This window comes from Oncorhynchus keta, chromosome 6 (assembly GCF_023373465.1).
Source record: "Oncorhynchus keta strain PuntledgeMale-10-30-2019 chromosome 6, Oket_V2, whole genome shotgun sequence".
NCBI lineage: Eukaryota > Metazoa > Chordata > Actinopteri > Salmoniformes > Salmonidae > Oncorhynchus > Oncorhynchus keta.
In genome coordinates, this window is record NC_068426.1 from 30,094,314 (window position 1) to 30,120,949 (window position 26,636).

At 43.6% G+C, this 26,636-nt stretch overlaps 1 protein-coding gene across 11 annotated transcripts in view; it reads left to right on the forward strand.

The window, feature by feature from the left end:
- The window catches only part of LOC118385374 (F-BAR domain only protein 2), a 99,323-nt gene extending 75,643 nt beyond the window's left edge, over window positions 1–23,680 (forward strand). For 4 of the 11 annotated variants that reach the window (XM_052521300.1, XM_052521301.1, XM_035772468.1 and 1 more), the window contains 11 exons: window positions 844–1,458; window positions 1,974–2,086; window positions 2,305–2,437; window positions 2,661–2,747; window positions 2,983–3,042; window positions 3,896–4,007; window positions 12,369–12,524; window positions 13,496–13,628; window positions 13,968–14,167; window positions 19,594–19,823; window positions 20,110–23,680. In XM_052521300.1, the coding sequence (XP_052377260.1) occupies window positions 844–1,458; window positions 1,974–2,086; window positions 2,305–2,437; window positions 2,661–2,747; window positions 2,983–3,042; window positions 3,896–4,007; window positions 12,369–12,524; window positions 13,496–13,628; window positions 13,968–14,167; window positions 19,594–19,823; window positions 20,110–20,132 (1,862 nt within the window). In that variant the 3' untranslated portion in view covers window positions 20,133–23,680. The remainder of the gene's footprint in view (window positions 1–843; window positions 1,459–1,973; window positions 2,087–2,304; window positions 2,438–2,660; window positions 2,748–2,982; window positions 3,043–3,895; window positions 4,008–12,368; window positions 12,525–13,495; window positions 13,629–13,967; window positions 14,168–19,593; window positions 19,824–20,109) is intronic. The other 7 variants (XM_052521304.1, XM_052521305.1, XM_035772473.1 and 4 more) reach the window with 4 other exon arrangements.
- Window positions 23,681–26,636: the final 2,956 nt, after the last annotated feature.

Genomic DNA, 26,636 nt, shown 5'->3' on the forward strand with positions numbered 1-26,636 from the left:
AGAAGGGCCAATACTGCAAATATTGACTCTTTGCATCGACTTCATATAATTGTCAATAAAAGCCTTTGGCGCCTATGAAATGCTTGTAATTATACTTCAGTATACCATAGTAACAACACAAAGCAGCAAACTTTGTGGAAATTAATATTTGTGTCATTCTCAAAAGTTTTGGCCACGACTGTACACTACGGTTCAAAAGTTTCAGGTCACTTGGAAATGTCCTTGTTTTTGAAAGAAAAGCACATTTTATTTGTCCAGATCTTCAGTTTCTTTGCAGTTTCTCACATGGAATAGCCTTCATTTCTCAGAAAAATAATAGACTGGTGAGTTTCAGAAGAAAGTTCTTTGTTTCTGGCCATTTTGAGCCTGTAATCGAACCCACAAATGTGTGTGTGTGTTTGTTTCTCAACTCCTAATATTGAGCAAATTACACTCACTGGAGTATCCGACATAGGCTTTGATAAAGCACCATTGCGACAAGTGTTGCTGGCTGCTGGTAAGCTCTCTTGACACATTTTTGCCAACACATGGCTAACCTTTGTTTTAACCAGTTAAACAGCTGCTCTTCGTGAACATGTTTGGAGTCACCTTTCTAGCTAATAGGCTATGTTAGAGTTTTACACTTCCTCTTTCAATTATAATGTGGGGAGGTCAAAATAATGAAAAACTATCTATCAAATCTATTCATTTTAAAATGTTGATTACTTCTCCTTGTCATTATCATTCACCTGATTAGGTAGGAATGTAAAGATGTTTGCATGAATATCTTTGGTTCCTTCTCCTTAATCTGTGGCATGTGTCTATCATTCTGCCCCACCCTGGACTCTCCGGCGCCCCTCACAGCTGAAGTGATGTTACAACGGGAGCTCTCCTCTCCCCCACTGGCAGACAGCCTGCAGACCAAAGGAGAGGTCACCCCTCTCCCTCCCCTCGCCTCCACCACCACTAATACCTTCTCTCCATGGGAGGCCTCACCGGACGACCCCTTCCTGGCTCTGAAGCCCATCCCAGCCCGGGCCCAGAGTGCCCCCATCACCCGGCAGGCTGAGCCCCTAGACCCCCAGGATCCAACCCCAACCCCTGCAGCCCCAGCCAGGCTCCCTCAGGGAGAGGACCAGTCAGCATTCTCCTGGTCCCAGAGCCAGTGGATAGCCTTCAACGATGACTTTGTGCCATTCCGACGCCAACAGAGTTGCGGTCCTGGTACGAGTACAGGCCCGGTCAGCCATGACCGGACCCAGTCAAACCCCTCTACCAGCAGGACCCAGTCTAACCCTCCTATTGGCATGGTCCAGTCTGGCCGGTCCATCCGTTTCTTCTCTGAGGACCCCGCTGACCCCTATAACAAGATGCCGCTGAGCAGTGGGGTTGTGGAGGACAGCGCCTCCTGTGTCTCGGAGGTGTTATCAGCACTGACAGAGGGGATGGTAGCCTCAGCAGCTAGCCAAACAAACAACGGTAACCTCTAGCATGCCATAAACAAATGTTTTTTTTGTCTGAGTGAAGTTTTGACTTTAGTTTTTTTTTATTTATTTTTTTTACGTTTTTCAAATTGTCTTTTCAGTTTGAAATGTCCACCTTTTCATAACAATGTTGTTCTTTTGATCTTATTTACAATATTTTTTGGTTGAATAATACATTTGTATTTGTGTGTTTTTGTTTTGCGGGGCATATGCTTGTTTGCCTTTAGAGAATGGTTAACCCAAAGTTTTGTGAGCTATGTTAATTTTTTTCTGTTTGTATTCTATGATTTGGAATTTGCATGTCGTGACTTCTGCATTTGATGCATGATTTTGCATTACTTTGAGAGATTCTGTTGTCTAAGAAGTTTAAATTAATTGAATTAATTTCGAATTCCATCAGAAATACATCACAAGTATTGCAGCATGGCGTTACCTTATCATACCGTAGCTCACTTCTGCTTTTAGTCTATGATTGATCCTCTCTACCCACTCCTCCCCGTCCCTCTGCAGTCCCTGCCCTGGCCAGACCCAATACTCCTCTAGCTGGAGCCCTGGTGCCTCCTCCACGACCCTCCTCCAGACCCAAACTACCCACAGGAAAACTCACAGGAATCACTGAAATTGTGAGTATCTCCAGCAGAGTATCTGCCCAGTATCTAACATATCTCTTTGTGCATTAGAGCATTGATCGATGAAACCATTTTCTATTAATTAAGGATAGTGGACTACATTTATTTAGAGTTTTTCACTCTTGCTATATACAGTACCCTGTATGGGGTTAACGTGCCATATCCGTTACTATTGGTTAAATTTTCCGGGTTTGTGTGGTCTATCCAACCAGGTGCGGCCGTTCAGCCCGCCAAAGACATTGTCCAACGCCAGTCTTCCTCTGGCTGCTCCCCTCGCCCGGGCAGAGAGCTCCTCCTCCCTGTCCTCCACCGCCTCCCTCAGTGCCTCCAACACACCCACCGTGGGTAAGAACATGACCAAGCTCCATCACCTTCCCTTCTCTGTACCTCCTCTTTACAATCTTCTCCTTTCACCTCCTCTACTGCGATTCACATTTCTTAACAACGTCCTTTCCTCTCAAACAATTCTCAGCTTGTTTCCTCTCCACTCTCACCTGACCTAACCCCACTTCTTGTCTTTAAATCTTATCGGGCTTCTCTCCTTCCCTCACACCTCTCCTCCTCACAGGGTCTGAGCATACCTTTCGTCTCTCCCGCTCCTCTCCGGAACCAGAGTTCCTCCTTTCTCCATCTCCTCTGTTTCTCCTCAACCAAAGTGAGTCTCCTTTCTCCCACCTCCACCCTCACTGTCACCCCGTAAAGCACCTAATGCACACAGTGTGTCTTTAGGGTTTGTCACCCATCCTGATTTCGTACAGGTGCTCACATTCACGCCCAGGTGTGTTGGTTTGGAGCCCATTGCCCTGTGTCATCATCTCACCTCATCTCACCACGTTCTTGGGGGTTTTGGTTTCTTTCCTCTTTCTTTTCTTTTGTTGGGCCCTTTAAAGAGGATGATGGTTTCATTGGGAAGCTGCCCACCTTTGAGAAGCGCTGTGAAACGCCTGCAGGTAGGGGGTGTGGTCAAATAGCCCGGACACGCCTCTGTGTGTGACACACTAACAACGGCCACTCGGATTGGCTGTCTAATCTCTGTCTGCCTGCTTATGAAATGTACCTCTCTTTTCAACGCGTCTGTCAGCATACGCCCGTCTCTCACTGTGAACGTCCATGTAATCAACAAACCGTAAAGCATGGTTGTGTTCTGTTAAATAACAAATCATTTAAAGGCTGGAAGTTAATTTCAGTGTTTAACAGTTCTTACTCAAAGAATCCCAGACAGTAATTCATTCCAATTGTACATTTATAATAATTCTTAACATTACATAATATTTTACCCAAATCTAGAACATTTCATTCCTAGAGAGGTGTGATTTGTTTTGGCATGTAATGTCTTGGGAATTTTTAAATGTACTTTTCCTCTGAAATAATGGAATGATTATTAGCCTATTTTCCTTAATGATATAAATAATGAATGACCTTATTATGTAGTAAATTAACTGTGTTCTTCAGGTTGTGTTGTCTGTTGAATGAATGAGTGTGAGCCTTTCTCGTTTTGATCTCAATGTTCAATTGAACTGTACACTTCAGTTATAACAGTACACTCATTTGATCTTTCTTTATCTCTCTCCCTCTCTCTCCCCACAACTCCCTCTCCCTCCTCCTCTTTCTTTCTTTCTTTCTTTCTTTCTTTCTTTCTTTCTTTCTTTCTTTCTTTCTTTCTTTCTTTCTTTCTTTCTTTCTTTCTTTCTTTCTCTTTATCTCTCTCCCTCTCTATCCCCCACAACTCCCTCTCCCTCCTCCTCTTTCTTTCTTGATTTCTTTCTCTTTATCTCTCTCCCTTTCTATCTCTCCCTCTGTCAGGGACATCTCGCGGTCCCAGCCCGGTGACCCTGGCATCCCAGGATGCCTTGCCCATCGCTGTGGCCTTCACAGAGTCTGTTAATGCCTACTTCAAAGGAGCTGATCCCACTAAGTGAGTCTCACATGACCACCTACAGCACAGAGAGCTAGCCTGGGCCTAACACACACAGCACCCAAGCACGAACACACAACCTGCACGCAAGTAAACACACACCTTGCACATAGACACACACACACACACATATCACTGTACACACTTTGAACAACCATTGTTGCACTGCATTTACTGCTGCATATAGCTATTGAACTCGTCAATGCACATAATATGTTACACGAATATTCAAGTAAAAATTTGCTCCATACTTCACACACACATGACGAGCCTGCCTGCCTGCCTGCCTGCCTGCCTGTCTGTCTGTCTGTCTGTCTGTCTGTCTGTCTGTCTGTGTGTCTGTGTGTCTGTGTGTCTGTGCGTCTGTCTGTGTGTCTGACTGTGCGTCTGTCTGACTGTGCGCCTGTCTGTCTGTCTGTCTGTCTGTGCGCCTGTCTGTCTGTGCGCCTGTCTGTGCGCCTGTCTGTCTGTCTGTCTGTCTGTCTGTCTGTGCGCCTGTCTGTCTGTCTGTCTGTCTGTCTGTCTGTGCGCCTGTCTGTCTGTCTGTCTGTCTGTCTGTGCGCCTGTCTGTCTGTGTGCATCTGTGTGTGCGCCTGTCTGTCTGTGTGCATCTGTCTGTCTGTGTGCATCTGTGTGTGCGCCTGTCTGTCTGTGCACCTGTCTGTCTGTGCACCTGTCTGTCTGTGCTTCTGTCTGTCTGTGCGCGTGTCTGTCTGTGCGTCTATCTGTCTGTGCGTCTGTCTGTCTGTCATCTGTGTGTGCGCCTGTCTGTCTGTGCGCGCGCCTGTCTGTGTGTCTGACTGTGCGTCTGTCTGACTGTGCGTCTGTCTGTGCGTTTGTCTGTCTGTGTGCATCTGTGTGTCTGACTGTGCGTCTGTCTGTGCGCCTGTCTGTGTGTCTGACTGTGCTTCTGTCTGTCTGTGCGCCTGTCTGACTGTGCGTCTGTCTGTCTGACTGTGCGTCTGTCTGTCTGACTGTGCGTCTGTCTGTCTGACTGTGCGTCTGTCTGTCTGACTGTGCGTCTGTCTGTCTGACTGTGCGTCTGTCTGTCTGTCTGTGTGCGTCTGTCTGTCTGTCTGCGTCTGTGTGTGCGTCTGTCTGTGCGCCTGTCTGTCTGACTGTGCGTCTGTCTGTCTGACTGTGCGTCTGTCTGTCTGACTGTGCGCCTGTCTGTCTGACTGTGCGTCTGTCTGTCTGTGTGCGTCTGTCTGTCTGTCTGTGTGTGCGTCTGTCTGTCTGTCTGTCTGTGTGTGCGTCTGTGTGTGCGCCTGTCTGTGCGTCTGTCTGTGTGTGTGCCTGTCTGTGTGTGCGCCTGTCTGTGTGTGCGCCTGTCTGTCTGTGCGCCTGTCTGTGTGTGCGCCTGTCTGTCTGTGCGTCTGTCTGTCTGTGTGTCTGTCTGTCTGTCTGTCTGTCTGTCTGTGTGTGTGTGTGTGTGTGCGCCTGTCTGTGTGTCTGTGTGTGCGCCTGTCTGTCTGTGCATCTGTCTGTCTGTGTGTGCGCCTGTCTGTCTGTGTGTCTGTCTGTCTGTCTGTGTGTGCGTCTGTCTGTGCTTTGTCTGTCTGTGTGCATCTGTGTGTGCGCGTGTCTGTGTGTGCGCCTGTCTGACTGTGCGTCTGTCTGTCTGTGTGTGCGTCTGTCTGTCTGTGCGTTTGTCTGTCTGTGTGCATCTGTGTGTGCGCCTGTCTGTCTGTGCGCGCGCCTGTCTGTGTGTCTGACTGTGCGTCTGTCTGTCTGTGCTTCTGTCTGTCTGTGTGCATCTGTGTGTGCGCCTGTCTGTCTGTGTGCGCGCCTGTCTGTGTGTCTGACTGTGCGCCTGTCTGTGCGCCTGTCTGTGCGTCTGTCTGTGCGCCTGTCTGTGCGCCTGTCTGTGTGTCTGACTGTGCTTCTGTCTGACTGTGCGTCTGTCTGTCTGTCTGTGCGTCTGTCTGTCTGACTGTGCGTCTGTCTGTCTGTCTGTGCGTCTGTCTGTCTGTCTGTGCTTCTGTCTGTCTGTCTGTGCTTCTGTCTGTCTGTGTGCATCTGTGTGTGCGCCTGTCTGTCTGTGTCTGTCTGTCTGTGCGCCTGTCTGTCTGTCTGTCTGTCTGTGTGCATCTGTGTGTGCGCGTGTCTGTCTGTGCGTCTGTCTGACTGTGCGTCTATCTGTCTGTGCGTCTGTCTGTCTGTGTGCATCTGTGTGTGCGCCTGTCTGTCTGTGCGCGCGCCTGTCTGTGTGTCTGACTGTGCGTCTGTCTGACTGTCTGTCTGTGCTTTGTCTGTCTGTGTGCATCTGTGTGTCTGACTGTCTGTCTGTCTGTGCGCCTGTCTGTGTGTCTGACTGTGCTTCTGTCTGACTGCGTCTGTCTGTCTGTGCGCCTGTCTGTCTGACTGTGCTGTCTGTCTGTCTGACTGTGCGTCTGTCTGTCTGACTGTGCGTCTGTCTGTCTGACTGTGCGTCTGTCTGTCTGACTGTGCGTCTGTCTGTCTGACTGTGCGTCTGTCTGTCTGTCTGTGTGCGCTGTCTGTCTGTCTGCGTCTGTGTGTGCGCCTGTCTGTGCGTCTGTCTGTCTGACTGTGTGTCTGTCTGTCTGACTGTGCTTCTGTCTGTCTGTCTGACTGTGCTTCTGTCTGTCTGACTGTGCGTCTGTCTGTCTGTGTGCGTCTGTCTGTCTGTCTGCGTCTGTGTGTGTCTCTGTCTGTCTGTCTGTCTGTCTGTGTGTGCGTCTGTGTGTCTGTCTGTGCGTCTGTCTGTGTGTGCGCCTGTCTGTGTCTGTCTGTGTGTGCGCCTGTCTGTCTGTGCGCCTGTCTGTGTGTGCGCCTGTCTGTGTGTGCGCCTGTCTGTGTGTGCGCCTGTCTGTCTGTCTGTCTGTGTGTGCGCCTGTCTGTCTGTGCGTCTGTCTGGCTGTGCGTCTGTCTGTCTGTCTGTGTGTCTGTCTGTGTGTGCGCCTGTCTGTCTGTCTGTGTGTGCGCCTGTCTGTCTGTGCATCTGTCTGACTGTGTGACTGCCTGTCTGACTGTGCGTCTGTCTGTGCGTCTGTCTGTCTGTGCGTCTGTCTGTCTGTGCGTCTGTCTGACTGTGCTTCTGTCTGTCTGTGTGCATCTGTGTGTGCGCGTGTCTGTCTGTGCGTCTGTCTGTCTGTGCGTCTGTCTGACTGTGCGCCTGTCTGACTGTGCGTGTCTGTCTGTGCTTTGTCTGTCTGTGTGCATCTGTGTGTGCGCCTGTCTGTGTGTCTGACTGTGTGTCTGTCTGACTGTGCGTCTGTGCGTCTGTCTGCCTATGCTTCTGTCTGTCTGTGCGTTTGTCTGTCTGTGTGCATATGTGTGTGCGCCTGTCTGTCTGTGTGCGCGCCTGTCTGTGTGTCTGACTGTGCGTCTGTCTGTGCGCCTGTCTGTGTGTCTGACTGTGCTTCTGTCTGACTGTGCGTCTGTCTGTCTGTGCGTCTGTCTGTCTGTGCGCCTGTCTGTGCGCCTGTCTGTGCGCCTGTCTGTGCGCCTGACTGTGCGTCTGTCTGTCTGTCTGTGCTTCTGTCTGTCTGTCTGTGCGTCTGTCTGTCTGTCTGTGCTTCTGTCTGTCTGTGTGCATCTGTGTGTGCGCCTGTCTGTCTGTGCGTCTGTCTGTCTGTGTGTCTGTCTGTCTGTGCGTCTGTCTGTCTGTGCGTCTGTCTGTCTGTGCGTCTGTCTGTGTGTGCGCCTGTCTGTCTGTGCGCCTGTCTGTGTGCGTGTCTGTGTGTGCGCCTGTCTGTCTGTGTGCGTCTGTGTGTGCGCCTGTCTGTCTGTGTGTGCGCCTGTCTGTCTGTGTGTCTGTCTGTGTGTGCGCCTGTCTGTCTGTGCGTCTGTCTGTCTGCGCGCGTCTGTCTGCGCGCGTCTGTCTGTCTGCGCGCGTCTGTCTGCGTCTGTCTGTCTGCGCGCGTCTGTCTGTCTGCGCGCGTCTGTCTGTCTGCGCGTCTGTCTGACTGCGCGCCTGTCTGACTGCGCGCCTGTCTGACTGCGCGCCTGTCTGACTGCGCGTCTGTCTGACTGCGCGTCTGTCTGACTGTGCGTTTGTTTTTCTGTCTGTGTGCGTCTGTTTGTGTGCATCTGTCTGTGTGCGTCTCTCTGTGCGTCTGTGCGTGCGATGATTTTGGTTTTACATTACTCTTTCATAGTGGATAACCCACATGGGGCAGATTATAGTCTGGGACATAGAAAACATACACCCTTTTATTGGTTAACTGCTGTTAGATTGCTGCTGTGCAAAATGATTATTTTTGCAGGGATTAGCAAATGGAACATTTCATAAGCAGTGCAGTGGACACACAGGGCAGGGTTGGGGCTCGCACGTGGACCACAGACTGGGATGGGGCTAGACTACCAGGCCTTGTTTACATTTGGACTGAGGTAGCCTTGGCCTGAGTTGTACAGGGTCGAATTTAGACGTGGATGAGTTACATTTGGAGTTAAACGAGTGGACTAACTAAGACTGAGACTGTGCACTGCCTTGGACTACAATTCCATTAAAGGTACAGTACTGTGATAGACTGGACTAGTGGGCAGATGTTTAACCCTTTGTGTTAACACTCTGCTGTGCCGCTCAGGTGCATAGTGAAGAGCACAGGTTTAACAATAGAACCGCTGGGCTTTTCAGCCTATAAGTACCCGCTAGGCTAGATAGAGAACGTTTCCGGGCGTCCCTTTAGCATACGCATCAGATGCATATTAACCCCAGGCCAAATGATTTGCAATAAACATAAGCACCAATGCCTATGATCACGATTAGGTTATTATTGGCGTACGGTGTGTTGGCGGCGGCAAACTGTGACACCAATCAGGCCCTCGATGACTGGAATTGCCCAAGACAAAGGAGATGATTGTGGACGACAGGAAAATGAGGACCGAGCACGCCCCCATTCTCATCGACGAGGCTGCAGTGGAACAGGTTGAGAGCTTCGAGTTCCTTGGTGTCCACATCACCAACAAATTAACATGGTCCAAGCACACCAAGACAGTCGTGAAGAGGGCACGACAAAACCTATTCCCCCTCAGGAGACTGAAAAGATTTGTCATGGGTCCTCAGATCCTGAAAAGGTTCTACAGCTGCAGCATCGGGAGCATCGTGACTGGTTGCATCACTGCCTGGTATGGCAACTGCTCGGCCTCCAACCACATGGCACTACAGAGGGTAGTGTGAACGGGGCCAAGCTTCCTGCCCTCCAGGACCTCTATACCAGGCGGTGTCAGAACAAGGCCCTAAAAATTGTCAAAGACTCCAGCCACCCTATTCATAGACTGTTCTCTCTGCTACTGCACGGCAAGCGGTACCAGAGCACCAAGTCTAGGTCCAAGAGGCTTCTAAACAGCTTCTACCCCCAAGCCATAAGACTCCTGAACACCTAATCAAATGGCTACCCAGACTATTTGCATTGCCCCCCTCTTTTACACCGCTGCTACTCTTTGTTGTTATCATCTATGCATAGTCACTTTAATAACTCTACCTACATGTACAGTTTAAGTCAGAAGTTTACATACACTTAGGTTGGTTGAAGCCATTTGTGGAGTGGTTTTTCAACCACTATAGTTTTGACAAGTCGTTTAGGACATCTACTTTGTGCATGACACAAGTCATTTTTCCAACAATTGTTTACAGACAGATTATTTCACTTATTCACTCTATCACAATTCCAGTGGGTCAGAAGTTTACATACACTAAGTTGACTGTGCCTTTAAACAGCTTGGGAAATTCCAGAAAATTATGTCATGGCTTTAGAAGTTTGACAATTGACATCATTTCAATCAATTGGTGGTGTACCTGTGGATGTATTTCAAGGCCTATTTTCAAACTCAGTGCCTCTTTGCTTTACATCATGGGAAAATCTAAAGAAATCAGCCCAGACCTCAGAAAAACAATTGTAGACCTCCACAAGTCTGGTTCATCCTTGGGACCAATATCCAAACGCCTGAAGGTACCACATTCATCTGTACAAACAATAGTATGCAAGTATAAACAGGAGACCACGCTGCCGTCATACCGCTCAGGAAGGAGACGCGTTCTGTCTCCTAGAGATGAACGTACTTTGGTTCGAGAAGGGCAAATCAATCCCAGAACAACAGCAAAGGACCTTGTGAAGATGCTGGAGGAAACGGGTACAAAAGTATCTATATCCACAGTAAAACAAGTCCTATATCGACATAACCTGAAAGGCCACTCAGCAATGAAGAAGCTACTGCTCCAAAACCGCCATTAAAAAGCCAGAGTACAATTTGCAACTGAAAATGGGGACAAAGATTGTACTTTTTGGATAAATGTCCTCTGGTCTGATGAAACAAAAATATAACTGTTTGGCCATAATGACCATCGTTATGTTTGGAGGACAAAGGGGGAGGCTTGCAAGCTGAAGAACACCATTCCAACCGTGAAGCACGGGGATGGCAGCCTCATGTTGTGGGGGTGCTTTGCTGCAGGAGGGACTGGTGCACTTCACAAAATTGAGGGCATAATGAGGATGGAAAATTTACATGGAGCAACATCTCAAGACATCAGTCAGGAAGTTGAAGCTTGGGTCTAAAGCTTGGGTCTAAATGGGTCTTCCATATGGACAATGGCCCCAAGCATACTTCCAGAGTTGTGGCAAAATGGCTTAAGGACAGCAAAGTCAAGGTATTGGAGTGGACATCACAAAGCCCTGACCTCAATCCTATAGAAAATTTGTGGGCAGAACTGAAAAAGCGTGTGTGAGCAAGGAGGCCGACAAACCTGTCTCAGTTACGACAGCTCTGTCAGGAGTGGGCCAATATTCACCCAACTTATTGTGGGAAGCTTGTGGAAGGCTCCCGAAACTTTTGACCGAAGACCGAAACAATTTAAAGGCAATGCTACCAAATACTAATTGAGTGTATGTAAACTTCTGACCCATTTTACTGCTGCTCTTTAATTACTTGTTACTTTTATTTCTTATTCTTATCCGTATTTCTTTAAACTGCGTTGTTGGTTAGGGATTCGTAAGTAAGCATTTTATTGTACAACACCTGTTGTGTTCGGTGCATGTGAGTAATAAAATTAGATTTGCTAAATAGTGCATAAACAATTATAAAGGATGTGGAAATATATCCATGACAAGATATAAAACAATCGTTATTTGTTTGGATAGAGTCAAGGATAAGTTTTGTAACGTTCTACAAAGTCGTCGTGAAAAACGTATAGCTTATTTTCGTTCCCTACAATAAAACATTAGTGTAATACATTTGATACATTTGATTTATAGATTTGATTGGTAAGTAATACAGTTAAGTTTCAGCTTCATTTGACAATATAGAAAGTAAAAGATAATATAACCAGGTGGTTGTCTCTCTCCGTCACCGATATGGAGTACAGCTCCGCTGGTATGTTTTGCGCAGAGGGCGGCAGCTCCCTACTCTGTTTGTTCAAGGTTCCGAGCAGGCTAGTCTTCTTTGCAATCAACTTGTCTGCCAGGGAAATTGATGTGAAGAAGTTGTCCGTTGTCACTGCCTTTGCCCATGTGCCTTTGCCCATGGGGCGGCAGGGTAGCCTAGTGGTTAGAGCGTTGGATGAGTAACTGGAAGGTTGCAAGTTCAAACCCCCGAGCTGACAAGGTACAAATCTGTCGTTCTGCCCTGAACAGGCAGTTAACCCACTGTTCCTAGGCTGTCATTGCAAATAAGAATTTGTTCTTAACTGACTTGCCTAGTTAAATAAAGGTAAAATAAAAAATAAATAAATGTAACGCTCTGAGTCTCAAAACCACAGGCTCAAACAGTCGATCACCCGCTGGCCTGGATTCATCTTTCCCCAGATATGGAAAGCCATTGAGCAAGTACTTGGATTCGACATCGGCGGCCTACCAAAACTTGGGTCCAGTTTGTTGGCCATGTATTGGGTGAAATGGCACCGAGAATTGGTTTTGGAATAGTTGCTCATCAACAGTTATATTCTCTCCTGGCAATGCAGTTCTTCACACAACATTTCCAGGTGTCTGAGACGGCAGTGATCTTGGTCCGCCTGCACGCGTGTTTGGTATCCTCGCCATCAAAATGCAGGTGTCTCTCAATCTCTCTGAAGCGGGTGCATGGAATGGTCTCTTGGGGAAAAAAAGTTAACCTCAAACCTATCAGATCAAATTGATATGAGTGCAATAAATGCTTTGAGTTCATGCATAGACATGTCCCACGTACTGTTTCCTTTTCTGTGCGCATCCGCGGCAGTACAATCTCTGATGTGCTGTAACATCCGCATGTCACTTGAACAAAACTATCCAGTGTGGTGGCAATTTGTCTCTTTGCGTGAGCTGTAGGGCCTGCTCTCTTTCTTTGCTGCTTTTCTCGTCTCCTCGGGTGTGGTGAAGATCACAGGTTTAACCCTTTACGTGCTGCTCTCCTTCACTCTCTATCTAGGTGCATAGTAAAGATCACTGGTGACATGACCCTGTCCTTCCCCATGGGTATCATCAAGGTGTTCACCAGTAACCCCTCCCCTGCCGTGCTCACCTTCAAACTGAAGAGCACGTCCAAACTGGAGCAGATCCTCCCCAACCAGACACTACTGTTCAGGTGAGTGGAGAAAATGTTTTATTCACAGTTGATATGGTTAACATAAACATTCATACAATGTTTTAATTAACCTGATTGATGTGTGGTTACCATACAGGCATACAGAACCATAGAGAATCATTCAGCTATATCAGTAATGACCAGATTCCAATACAGGTGTGTGTACGTTTGGACCCAAAGAAAGGCTATAACACTGGTTGAATACCAGTGGACAAGACTGGAGCATATCAGGGTGGCAGCCCATAGAGAGAGAGAGGTGTTGAGGGGATAGTGGTGGTGGTGGTGGGGTAATGAGGGGAAACCTAGCTTGCGTCATTGAGGGGAAATTCTATTAGCATCGGTCATAAACCTATCATTATCCTGACAGCAAACTATTTTCCACCATTCCTCGTCAGACATCAGGTTCTCAACAGGCCATGTCTAGAGGAGTGTTACGTCAACTCTCAACAAGCGATAATATCACCTCTAAATTGAAGCTTCATGTTGTGTTTTCTCCAGCATAGCCACCATGTGTTTAGCCCTAGCCAACTTATCAGCAGTGAATCATCAGTGGAAAACAGACAGCCACCTGAGAGTCTCTTTGAAGAGTGGATTCCTTTTTTCCCCCAAAGGAAAAGAAGATATTTTCTTCCCCGTTTTCTTTCTGTCCTTCTCGGTCTGCTTCATCTGGGTTACTCTGAGTCCACATGGCTGGACTAATTGAATCAAACGGAATTTATTTTTTAATAGCTGGGGGGCAATTAAAGGGTTTCCAAGCTATTGGAGCTCGGTGCAAGTGCGCATGCACACACAGAGCAATGAATACTTGAGTCTCTGATCATTTCCTGTGTGTGTGTGTGTGTGTGTGTGTGTGTGTGTGTGTGTGTGTGTGTGTGTGTGTGTGTGTGTGTGTGTGTGTGTGTGTGTGTGTGTGTGTGTGTGTGTGTGTGTGTGTGTGTGTGTGTGTGTGTGTGTGTGTGTGTGTTATCCAGTGATCCCTCGCAAAGTGACACTAATACCAAGGACTTTTGGTTCAACATGCAAGCTCTCACATCCTACCTCAGGAAAGCATCAGAGCAGAACCCTGCTGCATCCTACTACAATGTGGACATCCTCAAATACCAGGTTAGTCCCAGACTAAATTAAATACTCACTTTAGTATATTGAAAACCCCTACAGTATATACTCCAGAAGTAAAATAAGTTGTACTCAAAATGAAATGTTTATTACCATCAAATTTGTGTTTGTAAATGTATTTATTTCACATATTGTTAGTGTATTAATTGTTTTGGCATCTCTTCAATAATATGATCTTTGCTGTTTTCCTTCTGACCTTATGCTGTGTCACTGGGTGTGCAGGTGTCCTCTAATGGGATCCAGTCAACCTCCCTCTGAACCTGGCAGTGTACTGGAAGTGCACCCTCGCTACCACTGACTTGATCTCTGACCTGTCCCTCTGTCTAGGTGTCCTCTAATGGGATCCAGTCCACCCCTCTGAACCTGGCAGTGTACTGGAAGTGTACCCCTACCACTACTGACCTGAGGCTGGACTACCGTTACAACCCAGAGTCCATGCTCTGCCCCGGCCCTCTTTCCAACGTACAGGTCCTAGTGCCTGTAGACGGAGAGGTCATCAACATGCAGTCCCTGCCCAATGCTGTCTGGTGAGAGAAATGACCAGAGAACATGTGGACAGCAGTACTATTTAGTTTATATATATTTAATTTTATTAACCCCTCCACCCCTCTTCGGAGGACAAATATATTTTCGTTTTTTTTACAGCTTTTTTTGCTACATATTACATACATTTTACATAAAAATTTAGCATATACATTACATTTGACAGAAATGGTACTTTTATATTTAAAGCAGTCACATAACAATAATACAATACCAAACATAAACTCTTTCATCTCAACCCTCAGCCATTCTCAGACCATCCCACCTAATCACCATAGACCACCCTCGTTTGGTTTCCATGTGCCGTATATTTTTAATTGTGCTGTGATGTTTTCCATAATTTTTTAAACCTTTATAATCATGTAGTATCCACATATTGTGAGCTAAAGTTGAAAACCTTTCCTACGAGTATTATTATATTATTTATTGACTGACGATGGCTTTCCAAATCGCCCAACAATGGTATTTGTAAAGTTAATTTTAAGTGCATGTTGTGATTTTTTATTTTTTTTATAATTCCTGAACCTGTGACCAGAAACAAGCTACATCGGGGCAATACCAGAATAAATTATCTATTGATTTCGTCTCTTCGCAGCAAAGTCTACAGAGCTGAGATAGTTGTATGCCCCAAATACAGTGAGGGCGAAAAAGTATTTGATCCCCTGCTGATTTTGTACGTTTGCCCACTCACAGAGAAATGATCCGTCTATAATTTTAATGGTAGGTTTATTTGAACAGTGAGAGACAGAATAACAACAAAAAAATCCAGAAAAACGCATGCCAAAAATGTTATACATTGATTTTCATTTTAATGAGGGAAATAACTATTTGACCCCCTCTCAATCAGAAAGATTTCTGGCTCCCAGGTGTCTTTTATACAGGTAACGAGCTGAGATTAGGAGCACGCTCTTAAAGGGAGTGCTCCTAATCTCAGTTTGTTACCTGTATAAAAGACACCTGTCCACAGAAGCAATCAATCAGATTCCAAACTCTCCACCAAGACCAAAGAGCTCTCCAAGGATGTCAGGGACAAGATTGTAGACCTACACAAGGCTGGAATGGGCTACAAGACCATCGCCCATCAGCTTGGTGAGTAGGTGACAACAGTTGGTGCGATTATTCGCAAATGGAAGAAACACAAAAGAACTGTCAATCTCCCTCGGCCTGGGGCTCCATGCAAGATCTCACCTCGTGGAGTTGCAATGATCCTGAGAACGGTGAGGAATCAGCCCAGAACTACACAGGAGGATCTTGTCAATGATCTCAAGGCAGCTGGGACCATAGTCACCAAGAAAACAATTGGTAACACACTACGCCATGAAGGACTGAAATCCTGCAGCAGTTTGCCTGCAGAAGTTTGCCAATGAACATCTGAATGATTCAGAGGACAACTGGGTGAAAGTGTTGTGGTCAGATGAGACCAAAATGGAGCTCTTTGGGATCAACTCAACTCGCCGTGTTTGAAGGAGGAGGAATGCTGCCTATGACCCCAAGAACACCATCCCCACCGCCAAACATGGAGGTGGAAACATTATGCTTTGGGGTGTTTTTCTGGGGACAGGACAACTTCACCGCATCAAAGGGACGATGGACGGGACCACGTACCGTCAAATCTTGGGTGACAATCTCCTTCCCTCAGCCAGGACATTGAAAATGGGTCGTGGATGGGTATTCCAGCATGACAATGACCCAAAACACATGGCCAAGGCAACAAAGGAGTGGCTCAAGAAGAAGCACATTAAGGTCCTGGAGTGGCCTAGCCAGTCTCCAGACCTTAATCCCATAGAAAATCTGTGGAGGGAGCTGAAGGTTCGAGTTGCCAAACGTCAGCCTCGAAACCTTAATGACTTGGAGAAGATCTGCAAAGTAGCCTAGTGGTTAGAGTGTTGGACTAGTAACCGGAAGGTTGCAAGTTCAAACCCCCCAACTGACAAGGTACAAATCTGTCGATCTGCCACTGAACAGGCAGTTAACCCACTGTTCCTAGGCAGTCATTGAAAATAAGAATTTGTTCTTAACTGACTTGCCTAGTTAAATAAAGGTAAAATAAAAAAAATAAAAAAGAGTAGTGGGACAAAATCCCTCCTGAGATGTGTGCAAACCTGGTGGCCAACTACAAGAAATGTCTGACCTCTGTGATTGCCAACAAGGGTTTTGCCACCAAGTACTAAATCATGTTTTGTAGAGAAAAGGAACATAGATTCTAACGGCCGCTAATGACTGCAAGTAAAAATGTGTCTTAGGCATCACACTGCCCATAAAGGAATACCCAAGTTTAACTTACAATCGACTCTGACACAGCCATGGCACGATAGTCAAGAATACATGCATATAATACAGAGCGAGTAAACCTGTAAAACCAACCCTCTCTCCACCGATACACATTTTGTTTTTATTCCAGGGTCGTTGCGCTATCACCTCGGCTGTTTTACACATAGGCCTATATCGTTAGACTCAATAATATAAAAGGTAGCATAAATAGCTTATATAGAAATATAATATACCTCTCTCTCCCTTAGGGAAGTGCTTCCATAAGCCAGTGATTGTGTTAGTTCTACCTTTGACTACAATCAGTTTATCTGTCTTAACCAGCCCGCCACACACTAATAGAAACAACAACCCTGTAGACAATACCTACTCCATTTGCCGTTGTGTATCGGAACAATAATCATCCTTTACATTTTTTATATTGAGATTTAATTTTAAATGTAAAAGGGTAATAACACCAATTATTTTAGGATCGTATAGGACTATTCCAATAGAGAACCTGGGCAGGTTTTTAGTTATAAATAATTTAGCCTTATAATAAATCTATTAATATTTATTACGTTTTATCTTAAAAGCTAATCGTTCCGATTCACATCGGCGAACAAGGGCCGCACTATATAACAGCTTTTAAGTCATAATGTACCCGACCTCTACAATTAGGCCATATCATATCAAACTGAAAAAAACAACCTTGGTATTTCTAATGTTCAATCTTCGAATTAAATAAATAAATAATCAGAAAGAAAAAAGATCAGCCTTACCCAACTTCGCCTTCCCCTGATACTACATCCAAAGTTCCATATTGCCTAAATAGAAAAAGGATAAGTTCATCATACCCATTCTGCATTACCACAAGTCCAACCTTATTTTAAGTCCACATAGTCCACGGTTCCATACTGTATGAAAAAGACAAATAAAAGTTGTTCATGTAAAAAACAAATCAATCAAATCAAATGTTATTAGTCACAGGCGCCGAATACAACAGGTGTAGAATTTACAGTGACATGCTTACTTACCAGCCCCTTAACCGAAGGTGCAGGTTAAAAAAATACGGATAAGAGATAAAAGTAACAAGTAATTAAAGAGGAGGGGTGAAAAATAACAACATATACAGGTGTATATAGCCGGTACAGAGTCAATGTGTGGGGGCACCGGTTAGTGGAATCCATATGTTTACTGTGTAATGCGGTGCAAATATGTATCTGGAAACTTCTTCAACAGGAGGTAGCTATCACTCACAGACACGTTGTAATCTTTGAGTCCTTGAACATTTAGTTGTTGACGTATAATTTATCGACCACTAGACGAAACATTCTGCTTCTCTGCTCGGAGCCTTTTGAAAGTGGGGTACAGGGCACGTCGTGTCGCCACTATTTCATGAGGAAATTGTTCATTAATAGAGAATGGGGTGTTCTTCCCTACCCTGTTGTAAACTAGACAATTTTCATGTTGTAGTGGGTTAGCATAGCTACGATCGGACGGGGCCTTCCCTCTGCTCTTCCACCGAAACGGTGAGCCCGTTTGAAAATCAATTGTTTCCACCTGTTATTTATTTATTTTATTATTCTTCATACTTCTGCACTTTAGATCAAGTAATTCGGCTTTCATTGTTTTATCATACCAGAGCCTCTCTGTAGTGTCTTTTAGGGAGTCCACGGTAGTTTTCAATATTTTATTATCCGCTCGTATTTCTTCCAGCATTTTATTAATGTAATCCATTCCTGTTTTTAAGGCCTCAACCTCCCTCAGTAGCCCATGCAATAGATCCAGTTTTTTTTAAACTGCTTGCTCATACTTGTGAGCAATGCTCTATCTTCTGGAGACATAGTTATAAAAACGTCACCCCTCCAATGTTACATTTGGAATTTTAGACGGCTTCTCTTCAGTTTCGTTCGCAGAACTCGATTAAAGGTCTTCTCTTGTTCGCTTCTTTTTCGAGCATATCAAAATGCTGATCAATAAGTAGCTCCAGATTCTCTATATTATCCAGAATGTTTGTTTCATAGTTATCAGCTAATCCTCAATTTTTGTGATTAATTCATGGGACAAGCTGTTCCTACCACGCTGCCACCTGCCAGTCACTGATGCTTTGATATATTGCTTGCTTGATTGATTCAAATTGACTGACTCTTATTGGTAAATTTGATTTTCCATTACAAAAACAGACCACAACAGTCAAGACAGCACAGCACTGGCATCAGCTGTGAGCATGGTTAATGTTGTACTGTACTTATCGCTAGCATTACATGTGTTTTTTGTTGTTGTATATCTGTAGTAATAGCAGTGTTTCCTCTAGGATTTTTTTCTGGAGTGGGGGTAGAGGTAGTGGCAAGGGTGGGGTCTTCCTGAATGACTGTGAGGTCATTTTTTTAACACATTTTTTAAAAGGACATTCCTACTCCAAAATGCATGAACATTTAATTATGTTCTCTTTGAAATTAATTTATTTTTTACCACATTTGAAATTCGAGGACTGTTTTAATTGTATTTCTTGAACTCAATGACATCACCAGCCAATTCTATATTAACCCCCAAAGAATTTAGCTAGCTTAACATTACTGCATCTTAGCTAACAATTATTACCTGTGTCTATTGACTACACATCCAGGATTACACGCTAGCTAGCTAGTTACCTTGGAGGTTTCTCGGACGATCTGATGAGAATCTGAAGATATGTAACTTTGCAACTTGTCACTCTGATTTTAAAAGCCCATCTGTGCAGAAAAACATTTGAATTCTATATATACTTTATATATACATTGCATTCTGAAAGTATTCAGACCCCTTGACTTCTTCCACATTTTGTTACATTTCCGCCTTATTCTGAAATGTATAAAATATTTTTTTCCCCTCATCAATCATTCTCAGACCCTTTCCCCATAATGACAAAGCGAAAACAGGTTTTTATAATTCTTTGCATAATTCTTGAAAATAATAAACAGAAATACTTTATTTACATAAGTATTCTCAGACCCTTTGCTATGAGACTCACAATTTACCTTTTTTGTCAGTGGTAGCAACGATTTAAAATGAATGAATTTAGGGGAAACACTGAATAGTGTATTTCTGTTTGTCATATCTCTATGGTAGAGTGGAAGTGCAACTGCTTGTGTAAGATACTTATTTCATCTCTTTCCACCAGGAACTCCGAGCTGAATAAGTCTCTATGGAAGCTGAGTGATATCTCAGAGAAGTCTGATAATGAAGGCTCGGGGTCTCTGAGGGCTAAGTTTGAGCTGTCGGACGGCCCTTCCACCCCAACCACCCTGGCTGTGCAGTTTATGAGCGAGGGGAGCACCCTGTCAGGGGTGGACATGGAGCTGTTGGGAGCCGGGTACAGACTGTCCCTCAACAAGAAGAGGTTTGCCACAGGTATGTATAGGACCAAGATCTAGGACACAGAATCTGACACCTGATAAAGGCTTCTGCAGCCAAAACATATGGGTGCAGGAGTAAAGCAAAAGAGCATATAAAATGTATGGTAGATTTTCTTTCCTACTCACCACATAATCTATTCTTAGATCTATTCTTAGATCTAATCTATTATTCTTTGTATCTGTTGTGACTTGAGGTGAAGACACTCCCTTTTGGTTAGTCAAATGTGAATGATGTGGTCTATACTGGGGTCTAATGTCTGTGTTGTTCCTTATTCTCCTAGGTCGTTACATGGCAGACTGTTGAGTAGGCACACCGGCCTGGACCCCCAAGCACAACGGCTCTATTGAAAGTTTTTATTTTCAATAGTTTAGTCTTTTTTGTCATATTTATGTAAAGGGAGGGTTAGAGGGGAGAGGTGCAAGCGAATACAACAGGTTTTTGTGACACATCCAGACATTTTGTAAACCGTCTTAATATTATGTCCCAATGGACCCGTCTGTCCCCAGGAAGAGAGAAGAGAGCTTCTTACTGCAGTAAAGCAGCACTGAGTATTGAACACTGTTTTTTTTAAATAATACAATTAAAATAAACATTGGGCTGTCAGGAAATGTAAAGGTATAGATATTGAGAAGTGTAATGCTTTCTGATTTAATTCAGACTTTTATAAAGTCAGAATCGTAGTGTTTATGTATAGGTGACAATGTATGGCTTATATATAAATATATATTATATCAACAACAACAAAAAAATGGGGAAAAATTCTGCACTAACAATCTTTCCGGACATTTTATTTTCTCCTTTGTAAATGTTCTGTTTATTCCACTGAAGCTCTTGAGTAACAAAGATTTTGTGTAAAACAGTGAGAAGAGAAGATGTGAGAAGAGGAGTGGAAAGGCCAAACTATCTTCCCTCACCCCCCTCTCCTTCTCTTCTCCAGTCGAAATACGGTCGCTGAGTATTGTACTTTGCAAGACTTAACTCGAGATCTCTTTTTACAGAATTTTTTTTTTTCTGGGCTCTTTCTATTCTGATTGTGTGCAATGAAGAAATGTAAGTAGAAGCTGTCTTAAACTAAACACCTTCTCTAAAACTGTCATAGCACAAGCTTAATTGGTTGTATGTTGCTTCAGACAACCATACAAAGTACATTTTAAGTTCTCGTTCAAAGGCAAAAAACAATTTGTGTGCTGCACGTTTCGTCACAATATTGTTTTGAACATTTGTTTTAGGACTGATGCCCGACTGATCATTCCACTCAATGCATTGTCAATTGGTGCTGATGAATATTTAATCAAAAGTGCATTACAGTGGCTTGGAAATATAATTACATGACTAAAAGAAGGAAAATAATTAGTAGGAAAACCTTTTGTCAACATTTTGATCTTGCTATATTGACTTGCCATATTGACTAGATGCAGTGTAATGTTTGCTGGCTAGCTCAGATTGAGAGGAATCCCCCGGATGGCTAACATTAGCATTGCTAGCTATTTTTGACGAACTGTGCTAAGTAATAACAACATTACCATCTGCATAAAGTACATTTGACAACATCATAATGATGGCAAAGTTGTTTCTTACTAAATATTTGCCTACTTTAGAAATGTCATCGTATTTCCATGCCACTATAGTGTAATTTAGACAAAACAGTCATTAGCCTACATTCTACTTTTGGATATCAATATGGCTGTGACGTCTAGAACATTGATAACAATGGCAATGACACGGCCGAGTGACAGGCGCAACCCATACTGAACTGACCTCAGTGCCTCTTCTTACTGTGGATAAATTCATTGAGAAACGTGCCTATCTTTTCTTTCTGCCCTTTTGTATGTTAAAAAACACAGCTAACAAAAAAGAAAGCACTAATCTTGTGCCAGTTGTTGTTTTATAATAGTACTGTTTTTGGACATTGAAAGGAAAATGCCTCCAGTTTCTACACCAGTCAAACCCAAAGGCATCTGTCTTCCAGAAACCACTGATCCAGTGGACTCACTGTCTCAGTTCGCTCTTTGCTACGATGTCATCTTTGAAAGTCTTTTCTATCTGGGGTATTTTTCTTCTCTTTGATCAGAGAGAGATCTTTGTTCTCAAAAAGCCTTCTGTCCATTTAAGAGCACTGGACAGCCTACTGACCTAGCTTCTTAATCAAAATCAGGCCAAATCAATTCTAGAAATGCCTTAAGAAAATATACCTTGACGTCTGTTGATGACGGTAATAAAATGCTACCCAGTTGGGATAGGTTACATACTGTAACTGCCATGTTTGCCTGTGAGGAGAGAGACAGACAAACGTTCTTGGTGCTGACTCGATGTCATACTGAGTGATTCATTCTTGCCTTATATACCAAGGGAGGACCAGTATCTAGATGGGCTACATCTCCTAGATGGAGGGATATGCATGCAAATTATGTAGCAGTTAGTTCTATCAATATCACAAACATGTTTTTGTATGCCTTTTTCATCCAATGCCTCTTCCCCAAAACCATTGTTTTGACATAGGTAAATGATCAGTACTGTAATGTCATTACAAACATTGATAATGGGCACATCAGCAACACTGTGATTGTGGACTATTTTCTAAAGGCCCTTCTAGGCATTGTAGGTTACTTCAATACTAGATTTGTACTGTTACTGTCCATCCTGTATGTGGCCATCTGACCACTGTATCCTTGTAGACACCTGGTCTTTGGAACAGTTAGGGTTTGTTACTGTTAACTTTCTTGCTGCTTCTGAAATGACAGCCTATCCCCCACAGTATATAGTTCAATTATTTTGTTTAATAGTAGTGCACTATGGAATAGTGTGCCATTTCAGAGGCACTATGAGTAGATCTGGTTAATCCAAGCCTTTCGCTTACTTGTATAAAAAGATGCCTTTCGTCACATCGCATCGCTTACTAGTTAATATGTGATCCGCCTATAGAGATAGATAGGACTCATCTCCATATATCCATCTAGACTCCTCTCTATCTATCTCTATGTATCTCTGTATCCAACCTATCCTCAAAATGAAACTGTTCAGTACAACAACAAAATAGTTAGTCCATGTGGCCACAGAATTTAATAACTATGAGAAAGAAGTAATTATTGCTTAACGATGTTGATGTTTAAAATATTATTTGTTTTGTACACAGTACGATTCGGTCAAGATTTCGTTTAGTAAGGGCATGGATTCATCTGAATCACCACTGTTTTATTGGAAATGTTTTAATTGTATGTGCAATTTTTTTTAAAGATTAGATTTGCAATCTTCAGTAGCATTGTAGAGGCAGATACTTACTTTAGTTGTATGATGGGTAAAATAATACACACAAAAAATTAACATTTATTTAAATCTCTTCAAGAACACTATATGACACCATACTGTCCCAACCAAATGATGTGAGGTTATCTGAATGGAGTTTACTCAACTAAAGCATTATCATGCAAAACAAATGTAGTAGGTGAGGAAAGTTTAGAGAGGAACAACGTATTTTTGTGGCGTTCTCCTTTAAACAGCACAGGCTACTCTCGATTCACCCCTTTGATCAGAGAAATCCCACACAGAAACGGGAATATATATGCAACGTATATTTAGCAAGCTGGTTCTTGCTGTCTCTACATAACACCCTGTGTTTTTTTTTGGGGGGGGGGAGCTTGTCATTATGGTAATTCTTTGTATGTATGTCTGTCAAAAGGATAGTTGAAAAAGCAAAATTGTGTGTATATGATTTCTCATGAAATGTACATTTTTACAAATATCTCAGCCACTTTTTTCTGTTCTTCTCTTCATGATCGATCTCAATATGCCTGTATTAAATGTGTAATATATGAATATATACATGTGTATATAAAAATGACTACTTAAAATGGTGTCTTTTGTATGTTTTTTTTCTTGTGCACCTGTGTGAATCATCTGGATTCTAAATGTAGATCCTAAATTCATGATGATGCCTTATAAGGGAAAGGGAGATCATTCAGAGATCGCTATCATGTCAAAAAGAAAATCAGACATGAACCCTTTGTCAACTAAAGGTAAATTCAAAACTAGGTCACTATGTGCAAGAACAATCTAAGGGACACACTTACATAATTTAGCTTTTTAAGAGATGACGGTTGATTTCTAGGTTGAGATAGAGCCTCGATTTAGGTCTGATTTGAGTTTGGGGATCTCAACAAACCCAGGCTCTGAATGAAAAACAGGGTGATGAGACCTTGTTAGTATGAACCCTATTACAGCAGTGCATTCGGAGCAATTTTCTCACTGACCTTCCAGAGACCTTATTATGTCCAACTGACTGGCCTTTGCCTCTCTTCTCCTGTCCTGGCTTCATACAGCCCCACAATGACTTTAGAGTATTTAAGTCAACAAATGACCGGTTACTGTTAGGATGACCATATTCTCTGATTTTTCTGATTTTAGTATAGGGAAAAGGACTTGAAGTGGAATAAATATAACCTGATAGCCTTACTATACCCACTGCTCATATGAACGGTCCTGGCTGTGTTTCTTTTTCTTCAAACAGGCTGAGTTGACCTTCAGAGACTAGCAACACATCCAATGAATTCACTGGTACACCTTTTAGTCTAATTTATTCAGCTAATTAGCCCCCTGACACTCACAATCTGCGAGACGTAACTGTGTACATATCCACCCACCTATGTGTGGACAGTGTGTGTCAGTATGTGTGCGTGCGTTGCTTAATTTTGCTCATGTCTGACCATTTTGTTTCATAAAATTCCATACAGCCACTATCTGTACAGCATACTCTATTCAATATGTATCATTCTGAACATTTCATAATGAGGGCGTTGAAGCTATTTCTCATGTGATGTATAAGCAGTGGCCTACAGTAGACCGACCATCAGAGAGAGGGAGTGTGTCACGGGAGACGAGATGAGAGCATCAGGCTCTGAGGCTGAGGTAATGGCGTGTGCGTACGGACACTACATCCGCCTCCTTGTGCATATTTACACAGCCAGTCATGCCTTATGTCACAGCTGCTCCACTTCCAGACCTCCTTGCTAATTGAAATAAAGCTTCTCTGAGCCGCCTGGTCGGTTGGCCTGCCAGTCCTCAGACACTCTCTCTCTGACCTCTCTCTCAGACCTCTGACTGTGGTTTGTTCGTTTAATTCCGTCGATATATATCCAAAATGTCCATTTATTTGGCGCGTTTCATCCAGAATAACACTGGTTCCAACTTGCGCAACGTGACTACAAAATATCTCAAAAGTTACCTGTAAACTTTGCCAAAACATTTCAAACTACTTTTGTAATACAACTCCAGGTATTTTTTTAAAGTAAATAATCGATACTTGAAGACTGGATGATCTATGTTCAATACAGGAAGAAAACAAACTGACGCTACCTTTCGGGTCACACGCCTCTAACAAACAGTACACTTATTGAAAATAGTGACCTAAAAAAAAATGTTTTTTCCTCTGGGTTTCACCTGCCACATAAGTTATGTTATACTCACAGACATGATTCAAACAGTTTTAGAAACTGCAGAGTGTGTTCTATCCAAATATACTAATAATATGCATATCTTATCTTCTGGGGATGAGTAGCAGGCAGTTGAATTTGGGCATGCATTTCATCCGGATGTGAAACTTTTGCCCCATGTCACCAAGAAGTTTAAGACAACTTCCGAATAGTAAGACGTATAAAAGCAATAGATACCATTAATAAGAAGGGACTAGAAGCATCGTATATGGTGAGCTACCAAGTGGCGAGGACAGGCAATCCCCATGCTATTGTGGAGGATTTAATTATTCCTGCTGCCGCAGATATGGCTGGGACAATGCTGGAGGAAAAGGACAAAAAACTATACAGACAATGTCTTCATCAAACAACACTGTTTCACAATGCATCAGTCATGGCTGGAGATGTTTTGAAACAATTACTGCTTCGCATCCAAGCCAATGAATTCTATGCATTACAGCTGGATGAGTCAACAGACTTGGCAGGCCTGACACAGCTCCTGGTATATTCCCATTACGTTTAGGAGGGGTCAATTAAGGAAGACATCCTCTTCTGCAAACTACTGGAAACCAGCACAACAGGAGAGGATATTTTTAAAATACTGGACAGCTTTGTGACATCAAATGGACGTTGGTGGTCAATAATTGTTGGTATCTGAACTGATGGCGCAAAAGCCATGAGACATAGTGGAGTGGTAATGCGGGTGCAAGCAGTTAATCCCGATGCCACTTGGGTACACTGCAGCATCCACCGAGAGGCTCTTGCAGCCTTGGGAATGCCTGACAGCTTGAAATACGTTGTGGACACTACAGTGAAAATGGTAACTTTGTTAAAGCAAGGCCCCTGAACTCTTGTATATTTTCTGCATTATGCAATGATATGGGCAGCGACCATGTAACACTTTTATAACATACAGAAGAAGTGTGCTGGTTATCAAGGGGAAAAGTACCTTGTTTTTATTGAGTGACAAGCTTCAAGTTTTTTTTACTGACCATCATTTTCACTTGTCTGACCGCTTGCATGATGATGAGTTTCTCACACGACTGGCCTATCTGGGTGATGTTTTTTCACGCCTGAATGATCTGAATCTAGGATTACAGGGACTCTCAGCAACTATATTCAATGTGCGGGACAGAATTGAGGCTATGATTAAGAAGTTGGAGCTCTTCTCTGTCTGCATTAACTTCTTATGGCTGCAGTTGCAGTATTGAGTAGCTTGGATGAAAGGTGCCCAGAGTAAACGGCCCGCTCCTCAGTCCCAGTTGCTAATATATGCATATTATTATTAGTATTGGATGGAAAACACTCTGAAATTTCTAAAACTGTTTGAATGATGTCTGTG